This window comes from Microtus oregoni, unplaced genomic scaffold (assembly GCF_018167655.1).
Source record: "Microtus oregoni isolate MIOR12 unplaced genomic scaffold, Mior012 000049F_ref0000343, whole genome shotgun sequence".
NCBI lineage: Eukaryota > Metazoa > Chordata > Mammalia > Rodentia > Cricetidae > Microtus > Microtus oregoni.
In genome coordinates this window covers 8,147,661-8,159,792 of record NW_024543223.1, presented here as the reverse complement: position 1 = coordinate 8,159,792, position 12,132 = coordinate 8,147,661, and the positions used below count along the sequence as shown (strand labels likewise).

At 47.5% G+C, this 12,132-nt stretch overlaps 1 protein-coding gene across 1 annotated transcript in view; it reads left to right on the top strand.

The window, feature by feature from the left end:
• The window catches only part of Slc2a9 (solute carrier family 2 member 9), a 119,940-nt gene extending 109,194 nt beyond the window's left edge, over positions 1-10,746 (top strand). The window contains exon 12 of the mRNA XM_041636279.1: positions 10,501-10,746. Coding sequence (XP_041492213.1) covers positions 10,501-10,746 — 246 coding nt within the window. The remainder of the gene's footprint in view (positions 1-10,500) is intronic.
• The last annotated feature ends 1,386 nt before the right edge of the window (positions 10,747-12,132 follow it).

Sequence of the window (12,132 nt, the reverse complement as noted above, 5' to 3'; positions counted from 1 at the left end):
TCTCCTATTTGAGGACAATGACATACAGAGCCCACCCAGGTGGTCCAGGACCTCCCTTTCAAAACCAGAACTTCAACAAGTGCACAAAATCCCACCCCTTGACTTTTTTAAAAAAGGGCGGTGAAAGACCCTCGACGAGGACCTCTTTTCGGGAGGAGACCTCCCCAACACCAAGGAACAGGCCGAGACTGCACGGATGCAAATCGCAAGAGGTTTATTGAGTAGACACAGGTATCTGCGGGCAGCAAGATCTCTCGGAAGATTTGCGCCCCTGTCAACTGGAGGGCGGGCTTCTTATAGGGGAGAGCAAAAGCAAGCTTACAGAAGCAAAAGCGTGGTTATCAGTCGACCGGAATGAGGCGGGGGCATGAATGGTTTCCTCTCTCAGCATAGGTGTCAGCAAGAAGCAAGCTTACAGAAGCAAAAGCGTGGTTATCGGAATGAGGCGGGGGCATGAATGGTTTCCTCTCTCAGCATGGATACCTGGCAACAGTCATCCTGTTCCTATCTTATAGCTAACCTGCTTTGTTGATATCCTATCTTATTGACATCTTGCCTTGCAGTCTTCCTATCTCTATCTCATAGATATCCTGCTCTCTCAGGCACATGGGATGTTCTTACGGGAGCAGGCTGGCTGCTGATCCAGAGAATTTTTTTTTTTTAAAGCAAACAGGACGTTCCCCCGGGAGCATGCTAGCTGCGGGTTTTGAGGAGGGGGCCTGTAGGGTCTTTCAGGCAGCATTTACAACCTAGGCCTGGATCATTGAAGGCCATTATACAGCTGTTCATGGAAGTGAGATGGGTTTTAGGAGCAGGGACTGGCTGTGATGGGAAACTCTCCTCTCCGGAGAAACACACATCCCCTAGGAGAAGTCATCTGAGTCCAGTTCTGGGTGGACCTGGCCAGTCGTCACCCAGGAGATGATGAGAATGGACATGCTAGCTGTGGGAGACACACTCTCTCTAACTCAGCACCCAACAATAGTCACTGCATGCACATCTCCACGCCACCACTTTCTGTTCTCGGTGCATTGTGGATAGATCCTGCTGGGCCTTAAGTGTCCTACTGAGGAATCCTCACTTTCTCCAATAGACCAATGGGATTCAATCCTGGCCATGAGATTCATCTAAGAGTTTAGGGTGTCTGGTGGCTGCTGGAGAAACACCCACCCCAGGTTCTGATATAATGTGGAGGGGGTGGGATTACCAGCATGTGTCAAAACAGTGCAAATGATCTGAGCACATTACCAAGACTGAGTTCCCCCCGACATCTGGTAACCCGTGAAGGATGGCAATCAGTGGGAACACATAGGAAATCGTGTGGGTGTTTCTGGAAGAGCTCCTTTTAGATACTCAGAGACAGGATTGCAATGAGAGACTGTGAGCAGAGACCTGGTGGCTGACAGTCTGTGGTTTACCAGGGATCCTGCGGTAAGGCCTGGGGCAAGTAAAGAGGGAAGGGAAGTACCTGCAAGGACAAGGTGAGGGTCCTGAGGCAGCAGGACCTGCGTGGAGGTGCTCTCCCCTAGCTGAGAGAGAGCCAGGGTGGCAACAGGCACTTTGCCCCCAGACCCCTGGGTCTCCACTCGCTTCTATGGAAGCAGTCAGCCATTGACCCTCAGCAGCCTGTTCTTCCAAGTGCTGGTTCAGTGGGAAGATTTGCATAATAGAAATGAGGCCTCATCAAGCAATAAAGGCCTTATCTATAAGATAGTGGCTCCAGCTGGCCGCTTCTGACCAGAGCTCCCTCCCTGCAGAAGCCTTGCCTTCAAATTCAGCTGCTTCTCAGTCCTTTCTCGGTGACCCCAATTAGCAGAAGTGCTACCTCGTGATCAGCTTGTTCCCCACAGGACAGACATGATTGTGACATGGGCTCTACAGCACAGAGGTTTCAAAATGATCAAGTCCCCACTTCCTTCCTACACATAGTAAAGGTATTTCATAGGTCACATAGGTTGTGCCAAACTTGGAAACTCATAACTTCTGCAAGTAAGCAATGGAGACACAAGAACCAGCTCAGGCTACAGAAAGAGTTCAAGATCAGCCTGGGCTACACAAAATTTTATTTAAAAGCACACACACACACATACACACACACACACACACACACAAACAAGAAAATGAAAACACTCATGAGTGGCATAGAAACAAACATAGATATGCGTGGATGGATAGAGAGATATAGAGCTAGATATTTCATAGATAAAAAGATGACATGTGTATAGTCAGATAATAAGTAGATTTGGGGCTATTTATCAAAGATATACACATAACTTTGCCCAGCATTAGGAGAACATTGTAGAACAAAAGAAAAGAGAACAATAATCAAGACTAAAAAATGAGAGAAATAAACACAGACAAGAAGGGATCTCAGCATGGACCAGAAGGGTAGTGCATCAAGAAGTGGGGTGTATTGCAAGCTGAGGAGATTGCTCAGTGGGTAACAAATTTACCACACAGCAATGAGAACCTAAATCGAGACCCCAATTCCCAGCACCCAGGTAAAGCTGAACACCATAGGGCATCTTTAGTAATCCCAACACTGCAGCCGTGAGAGGGGAGACAGTCAAAGGGATCCCTGGACGCTCATGGGCTAGACAACCTGCTATGTCCATATACACAGCAGCAAACAACAAACGATGTCTCCAACATGGTGGAAGGCAAAGTCTGGCCCCTGAGGCGGCTCTCTCATTTCCACATAGCATCTGTATGTGTGTGCACTTGCACACACAAATTAGAAGAAAAAAAATGAGGGATATGGTTAATTGAGTCCTATGTGCTTGAGGTTGGAGTGGAATAGGAGAGGGTGAAAGGGAAAACTAAAAAAGCCAGTGGAAATCACCCTCAGCCTGAGCATCACTGCTGACTGAGACGGAAGCCCGAGAGCCCCACATACCAGGGACGCTGCCTTGAGCATCCTGGCATTTCATTGGCTGTCCCGTTGCAGGAGCCCACAGCCAATGTTTTATGGAGGCTGTCTCAGGAAGCCTAACACAGCCCTGCAGGGTTCATTACTCAGCTACCACCCAAGGGTGTGAGTGGGCCCGGAAGACACTAGACCAGAGGGAACAGGCACTGATTGACATTTATTTCTTCCTCCTGCTTCTGTTCCTTTTCCTCTTCCTTTGTTCCTGTGAAGTTCTTCGGGAATTCAAATTATAAATGATTCAGCTTTGCTGCGGAAACTGTGAATATCTGATGAACAGAAGTGACCCGCACTAATGACTTCCTTCCTTCCTTCCAAATATAAAATGGGGTCTGTGTATGCACAGGTGCATGTGCACATAAGTGCATTGTATTGTGTGCTCTCTGTGTGTGTGTGTGTGTGTGTGTGCGCGCGCGCGCGCGCGCGTGCGTCAAGTGTCCATGTGTACAGAGGCCAGAGATAGATCAACCCTCTTCTGCCTCGGGCACCATCTTTGTTTGAGATAGGGTCTCTCACTCTCTATGACAAGATTGGCCTTGAACTCATTCTAAATCTTCTGCCTCACTCCCAAGAGCCAAGATGACAGGCCTGAGCCGCTAGGCCTGATGTGGCTCCATCTAGAGGCTATGCAGACAGAGCCTGTTGCATATTGGTGGAATGGTCCTTGGCTTATAGCAGCCCAACTTCAGCTCTGATCCCCATGGTTACACCAAGTGCCGTGTGTGTGTGTGTGTGTGTGTGTGTGTGTGCGCGCGCGCGCTCACGCACATGTGTACATCTATGTCTGTGTATATATATGTGTGTGTGTATCTGTGTATGTGTATCTGTGAGAAAATATGTGTGTGTTTGTGTGTCTCTGTGTGTGCACATATGTGTCTATGTATGCATGTGTATATATGTGTGTGTCTGTATGTCTGTATGTGTGTATATCTATCTGTGTGTGTATCTGTGTACATGTGTCTGTCTGTATGTCTGTTTGTATGTGTGTATCCTGTGTATGTGTGTCTGTGTGTGTATCTGTGTACATGTGTCTATCTGTATGTCTGTTTGTATGTGTGTATTCTGTGTATGTGTGTATGTGTATCTGTGTATCTGTGTATCTGTGTACATGTGTCTGTCTGTATGTCTGTTAATATGTGTGTATTCTGTGTATATGTATCTGTGTGTGTATCTGTGTCTGTCTGTATGTCTGTTTGTATGTGTGTATTCTGTGTATATGTATCTGTGTGTGTATCTGTGTCTGTCTGTATGTCTGTTTGTATGTGTGTGTTCTGTGTATGTGTGTCTGTGTGTGTATCTGTGTACATGTGTCTGTATGTGTATGTGTCTGCATGTGTGTACATATCTGTGTGTCTCTGTGTTTATGTATGTGTGTGTCTGTATATATGAGTATTATGGGTGTGTCTGTGTATGTGTCTCTGTGTCTGTATGTGTGTGCATGTGTTTGTGTGTGTATGTGTCTGCGTGTGTATGTGTCTGTGTGTTTCTCTTTGTGCATATGTATTTATTTCTGTTTTTATTCCTGTGTGTATGTGTGTGTCTGGTGTATGTGTGTGTGTATCGGTGTATGTGTCTGTGTCTGCCTGTGTGGGTATTTATGTGTATGTGTGTGTATATGTATGTGTGTCTCTGTGTGTCTGAGTATGTGTCTGTGTATATGTCTCTGTGAGTATATTATATAATATGTATGTGTGTCCTTGTGTGTACATGTCTGTATATGTGTGTTGTATGTGTTTGTGTCTGTATGTGTCTATATGTATGTGTATCTGTGTGTGTGTATGTTTTCTTGTTTGGAAACCACTGAGCAGATTGGAAGCGCATCTAGCTTGATTTCACAGTACCTGTTTAAAAGCTGAAAAGACTGTTCTCTGGTGATGCCACATTCACAGGATTCAGGGCCTAGGACCGCAGTGTGTCTTTGGGAAAATAAATTCACTGTACAACACCTGTCCTTTCTATGGTGACCAATGTGCCCTCGGATGTTTGCTTAAAACTCTCCCAGACATCCCAAAGCTTAAAACATTGGTCAGTCCCAAGCAACCTGGGACAGTTATCAGTGACAATGCCACCCCCATAGTGTCTCAAACAATCTTCTTGCCTCAAGCCCCGCCTGTACCTTGGGTTCCCAACCTAAGACAGAGCCCACAACACTATCAACACTGTATTTGTTGGTAGTTGCTGTTCTTGATCTTATTTGTCAGGCAGTGTGTAGGCAAAACAAACAAACAAACAAAAAACTGGACTAATTGGGCAGATTTTGAGCCCAAATTGGTGATCTTGAATTTCAGCCATGCCACTCGGCATTGAGGTGGGAGGCAGAATAATCTCAACATCTCCTGATGATTGTCATTGTCTTGTCTTTGGAACAACAGGAGTGCCTGTATTTTGCAACAGGGCTCTTAAGAGACACCCTGCACGGTGTCTGCATGGGAACTGCCACAAAGCTTGGTGTCACTATGACTACTGAAAAGCTGTTATCTGTTCTAATATCATAGAAAGAGAGACAGAGGGGAGGGAGGAGGAGAGGGAGGGAGAAAGGGACAGGGAGATGCTGGGAGAATACCAACACCTTCAGAGCTCCAGTGGCCAAACGCAGAAAACATCGGAATCTTCTAGAAGGAACAGTCTACATCAGATGCTAGGATGAATTCCTGAGACACCAAAGAGTGAGTGACATGTGTCCCAGGATGCAGGGAGCTCAGCTGAGAGCCACTTCCACACACGCAGCAGAATATGCTTTGATAGATGTTTTTGTAGCTGTGGAAGGCAGGATTGAAGCAGCATGAAGGATGGATAGGCACCTCCTAAGTATGGAAACATATTTCTGTTTTCTTTTTTGCAAATGTATAGACTATTATGGCAGAAATGAGTCGTTCCAACTCAGAGCACCTTTTCTGCTTTTGATAAATTAATTGAATAGCTACTTCTAAATCTAACCTAGAATTTCTTCAGGTCATAATTTCACCACCTCCAGAGCACACTGGGCTTTTGTGGCCCAGTGATTTAGGTGATGCCCTGCCCCTCCTCTGAACCTACCCAGCCACACCACTACATAGTATCCCATAAGTCCACTCTGTGGGAGCCAGAGTCCAAACCCCCAAAGTATACTTTCTCTTTTCTTTGCTCTGGGAAGCAATTACCCCCTCATGGTTCTGATTCAGAGCAGTAGAAAAAGAGGGGGGGGAAAGCTGAGACTTTTTTCTTTAATCTCAAGAACCTTTTCCAAAAAGTAGTATTTTGCCAAAATTGCCTTATATTTTTAGCATAATTCAACATTTTACTGTATTGTGAAAAGAAATTTTCCTCTCTGAAACAAAAATCTGGACCACATTAATAACCAGCTAATGGCATAAAGGATGTGTTTGCAGAAGCACTGTGACTGTGGCTAGCAGCATCCCTGGGAGCTGGAACAGGGATGCGAAGAGGGTTGATCGTAAGGCCAAGTATCCACCCCAAGTGAAGTTCCATTCCACGCATAGATTCCATGAGCCGGCTTCTTAACTGGTGCCCAGCCCAGGGTCTGCCCTTAGGCACCTCACCTGTAAAATCACACACAGGGTTGAGATGAACAGAGTTAGTCAGCCATCCCCAAACAGGAGGCAATGAACAGAGCTAGTCAGCCATCCCCGAACAGGAGGCACTTAGAGAGCAGCTGCTAATGTTAGCATTGACTTTGTCAGGTCTTGGTCTTGTCCTCAGTCCCAGCCAGGGTTCAGCCAGGGGCAAGGCAGCTTTGGAGAAAAATGTGATGCTGAGTTTCATCCCAGCCCTGCCCCCTTTCTAGCAGCATAAACTTGGCAAACAACATGAACTGTCCTGGCAGGAGTGAAGATAGTCTAAAGAGAGATGCCTATGCCCATTGGCACCACTGTAGCGATGGACTGCAAGGAATCTCATGGTTCAGGGAAGCGAAGGCTGAAGCCAGGGTGCCAGCTGGAGGAGGTTCTGGTTCCAGGGAAGGAGATGTCACTGAGTTCTGGCAACTTACCAGACCAACTTGCAGGAGAAACTGAAGCCAAGACGATGATGGATCAGTGGTGGGTGGGGCTCCTCTTTAACCAGGACTGCTTAGTTACACCTCAAAGACTGGCTGTGGCTTACTGGACATGATTCTTGTCCCTTTTCTCTATATGGCCACTGAGACACGTCTCTGCCCTATGAGTCCAACCATCACTTGTCTCTGGACTGTAGTTTGAGAATGGGTGCCTGAGCCTAGGTAGTTGGAGCTGCCAGGGACCAGGCTCTGACCCTAACAGCTCCACTGACAACCTAACTCCAGCTTGACTTTTGTCTTCTTTAAAGAGGAATTAAACAGGCCCATGAATGGCCCCAAAGACCTGACTGTGTAACTGGGCAAGGTAAATCCTCATTCGCATCAGTTCCTTCCTTCCTCTCCACCCCTTCCCCCCGAACCTGGTCTTGTAACACCCTCCTTCTGCAGAGCCAGTGATTGGTACCATGACTTCCAACCCCAGAAACAAGTAAGAGAGATGGTGAGCAAGCATGTCCACCTTAGCTCTGTGCCTTCTCTAGGCTGGCACCTTCAGGGAGCAGGACTATCCCAGCTATATGCTGCAATCATGAAATGCCATAGGCAGGTTATCTCTAGGAGGCTGGGATTTGGTGGAGGCTTGTAACGGCGTAAACGAATGCAGACAGATTGTAAAAAAATATATATATATATATAGCTTTAATGGAGAAATAGACTTACAGAACCACCATTCCGGCTCGCCAGATTTATAGGTAAACATTAGCCCGAGGCGAACACGCCCCCTAAGGGGCGGGACTTATCCCTACAGAGGCTGTTCTCTGCTTCCAAGATGGTACCCCTCAATGTCCTCTCATGTGGAAGAATGTAGAAGGTTGTGAGCAGTCTGCCTGGCTCCCTGCATCCTAGCATGAGGTTTGGAATCCCACTTGTGATGGATCCACCCTCATCATTTGATCACCCCATAAAGGCCTCACCACATTGAGGGTTCAGCCCCAGCACCTTGGTTTAGGGAACTGTATTGGGTACCCACCATAGACTCGGTGCCCAAGAGATGGAGTCTCTCACCCTACTTTTCCTACATTTTTGCCCCTGAGAATCACAAGGAAGGGGACAAAGTGTTCTTTACCCAGATGTCGCAGACACTGTGGGTTCATTGAAGTCTATGAAACAGAATAATTCAAGTGGCTTCATGATATCCTTTGGGAAATGAGAATAAGCACATAACAGTTCAGAGGGCGGAAAAGACATCCCCAGACTGCTCGAGGAATGCCCTGGGTGGGGTAGAGAGCCTCAGGACACCCTGCACTCAGTAAACATCCACTGTTGGTCCTCTGTCTACCCACAGCTCCCTGAATTCTGGGGATGCAAGAAAACCAGCAATGCCCACCCCCACATAGCTTACCCTCGGTGCGGGGAGAACTAACTAACAGGCAGTTCTACGCTCTATGCTGCATGATGATATGCAGTTAGAGAAGAGTGCATCAGGGCTGGGAGGCGCCCTCTCAATACAGGAGTCAGAGGAGATCTCTGTAAGGAAGGACCCGTAGGCAGAGATGGTGAAGTCGAGAAAGCAGGATGTGTGTGTGTCTTTGAGAGCTGTGCCAGGAAGACAGACAATGGCATGTGCAAAGACTCTGGGGCACGGTATTAAGAACCACAATCAGGGAGGTAAAGCTGGAGCAGAGAAAGAAAAAAAGGAAATGACCTCAAAGAAGTAAAACAGACCAGAGATCAGCCACGGGAAGGAGTCTGGCTTCACTAGAGCGACTTTGGACATGCACGTGGGTTTTGAACAGAACAGTGGCTTTGCTTAACTGAGTCGTGTGGTCTTCTCTCCTAAGAATGATCCAGGGCAGTAGGAGAGATGTGGGAAACTCAAAGGACCCAGGCAGAGCATAATGGTGGCTTCCACAAACACAGTAGCCTTCAAAGTGGTGACAGGTGTCAGACGCAGGCTGTCTCTCAAGGTAGGGTCAACATGACTTCCTGATGGAGCAGGTGTGAGTGGAGAGGGCTAGAGGAGCCCTCCTGGCTGCAGGTGTCTGGGTTGGCTTGAGTCTCCAGAGAGATGGGGCCCCAGAGCAGCAGAAGCTGTGAGACTCTACCATCTATGAAACAGAGTCAGCATGCAGGCAGAGGTTCGGACTGTGAGCCACATTCCACTCCATCACAAGCCAAACATCCCCACCTATCAAATAAAAGACTCGGAGGTTTGAAATTCTGCTTTAAAAGGCTCATCTTCTGTGTTGGCACAGCCTCTCTGGCAAAAGAGTCTCCCCGATCCCCTTCACGCCTCACAGACTCTGTGGACAAACAGAAAGCACCTTTCTCAAAGCGAGGCGCCCTTCAAGCCCACAGTGCTTTGAATGGATGCTTCTATCATTCTTTATAGCAGCCATACAAAACCACTATTGTCCTGGTTTTACAACCACAGAGACACTGTGAGTCAAAACGTGTGTCAATGGAGACTCTGGAATGTCTGAGAACCTAGACCCTTAAGCACTGTGAGCTCCAAAACCACCGTCTTCGGTCAGAGATTAAATGGAATTGATGAAAACACTGATATTGCTTCTTGGGGAATGCCACTAAAAACACTGTTATCTTGTCTTTGATCAGTGGTAGGATGAAGCAGTCAGGCCTGGCAACTGTAACCAGGAAGCCTTTGAGAGTTAAAGGAACAGGATCACATATATCCAAAGACTGGTTTGAACTACCCACGAAGTCAGGGATGGCCATGAACTTAGGGTCCTCTTGCTTCTACTTCTAGCAGCCAGCAAGTCCCAGGAATCCTCCTGTCCTAGCCAGCACTCCCAGTTCTAGGGTCACAGGCAACTGTAGTATACAACCACATCTGGGTTTTTACATGGGTGCTTAGGATTCAAACTTGACTCCTGGTGCTTGCTCAGGAACCATCTCCCTAGCCCAGGAAGTCTTTTATTGAGCAAAGCCTTTACTGAGAGCCAAGCAGCATGTCAGGGGCCACAGAGGCTGGAGAGTCCTGGTAAGCCCAGAATCTCACTGAGGTCTAAGCAGGACACAAGGAACAGTGACTATGCCCAGCACCTATCTCCTGGTCTTTCTGTTTTTGTGCAAGGCCGTACCGATTAGTGAGGGTGGATCGTCTGCATCCCAGAAAAAAAAAATGTATCCTTGTTACCAGGATCCATATTTTCCTTGCAAACTGGGGGTTTACAATTCTCACACACAAGAGTGTGCCATGGGAAAGGGAGGAGTGTGATAATGGTAAAATGAGCCAAAGATAATATTTATCGAAGATTACATTGTCCCTTCTCAATGGTCAGTTTTTAAATGCCTATTCTGAAGAAAAAAATACAGAGCAATAAAGACTGTTTTCTTTTTTTCCTCTCATCTTGATCATGGTGGGCAACTGACTTATCCCCACTTCCTTTGAGACTGACTCGGATGTCATGTGGGGCAGCAGCATCAGCCACTGTGGGATTCTATACAGACCTGCCGGCATATAAGTGCTAGGGGCAGAGGAGACTCATGCAGCCCGGCTTTCCAGCCAGCTGGCTAACTTGCTGACTGCTCATTGGCTCTTTCTGTCTCTACCTCCCCACAGAAAAGTCTGGACTCCTACTGCTTCCTTGTCTTTGCCACAGTGTGCATCATGGGAGCTGTCTACTTCTACTTGGTCCTCCCGGAGACCAAAAACAGGACCCATGCAGAAATCAGCCAGGCTTTCGCCAAGAGGAACAAGGCTCAACCCCCAGAGGACAAGGCTAACAGCCAGCCTGTGCCAGATCCATCCTCCACGCTGGACAGCCATGGCGAAATCCAAATGTCTAAATATGTGATCTCACTATAGGAACCGAAGGCCTTCCCGAAACTTGGAAGGTTTCAGCGAATTGAAGCCATGTGAGACTCTCATACTGGGGTGTTAGGAAGAAGCCGGGGACAGTCAGATCTCACAGCTGTGTCTTCACAGCTACCCCTTCCAAACTCCCTGGAAGCGTTCCCTAGGTTTGGTACACTCAGCATTCTACACGGACCAAAGGTCGCCCTCTTCATGACTGAACCTGTAGTTTTGAAATAAAGTTGGGGGAAAGGGATCAGGTTGCCCACTCAAAGGAAGGCCTTTACATCTGATGGACAGTCATTGTAAAGGGAGTGGCAGACCTGGACTTGTCCCAGCTATGCTGTTGCTAAGCAACCCTGACCTGCCCTTGGCCTCCAGCCTCCAGAGTCCTGGACTTGGTCCTGCATGGAGGCTTTCTGACACCCGTGGGAAGATTCTAGGTCGACACTAACAAATGCCTGTTGCTAATCTACCTCTGCCCTGTGGACCTGAGTCTTTGAACACCTCTTACCAGTCCACCACCTTCTGCACCTACCGAGACAGGCTTTGTCCCCAGCGCTCATGGTTTCCAGGTCTGAGGCTGTCTTTAGTTCAGACTGTTACAGGAGAGCACACAGAAGAACAATAAATAATAGTGTTAGGAATTTTTCCTATCGCCAGCTCTCTGCCAACGCAAGACTCCCAATCAAGCCAAATCACAACAAGCCAAATTTAAAAAATATCCAGGTTTTAATGGGATTCCTGTGCTCCTGGGTGGCCCCGATGGGGAACCAGGAGGCTGCAAAGGCGACCACCACTGGCGGGGAGAGGAAAGACACCAGGAGGAAACTTTTCAGGGAAGCAGTTTAAATAGACTGAGGGCGGGGTCAAGATTTTGGCAGGCTCATCTTGACCAACACTTGGCGGGCACAGGGAAGGGGCCTCCAAAGATGGAGGCCAGAGACCAGGGCTTACAAATATGAGAAAGAACTTTCTGGCAACTAGGGGGCAGAGACTACAAGTAGAGCTCTGAACACTGAGAATGACACTAAGACTAAAACTAGAATTGATGGGAAAGAACATTGGGATTGATTAGTAATGCCTGCTCTGGATGCAGAAATAGAGTCTCTGCTCCTGAGCCTTCCTGTTCGCAATGTGAAGGAGATTTATCTTCAGAGGTCACAAGTTGCCTGAAAAGACACTCCTTATCACTCAGAGTGCTCATGTGAAGGCTGGGAGAATCACCTGCCCCAACAGCTGTTAACAGAGTCAAAAACAGTATGTACAATAGGGTGTTAGAGTGGGTGTCTCATTGGACAGCACCTTGCATCTTGCCATCATCATACGTGGTTCATGATGTTTGGCTGAGTCCCTTCTTCTGCCCCTAAAACAAAGTACCTATGACAAATGTCATAA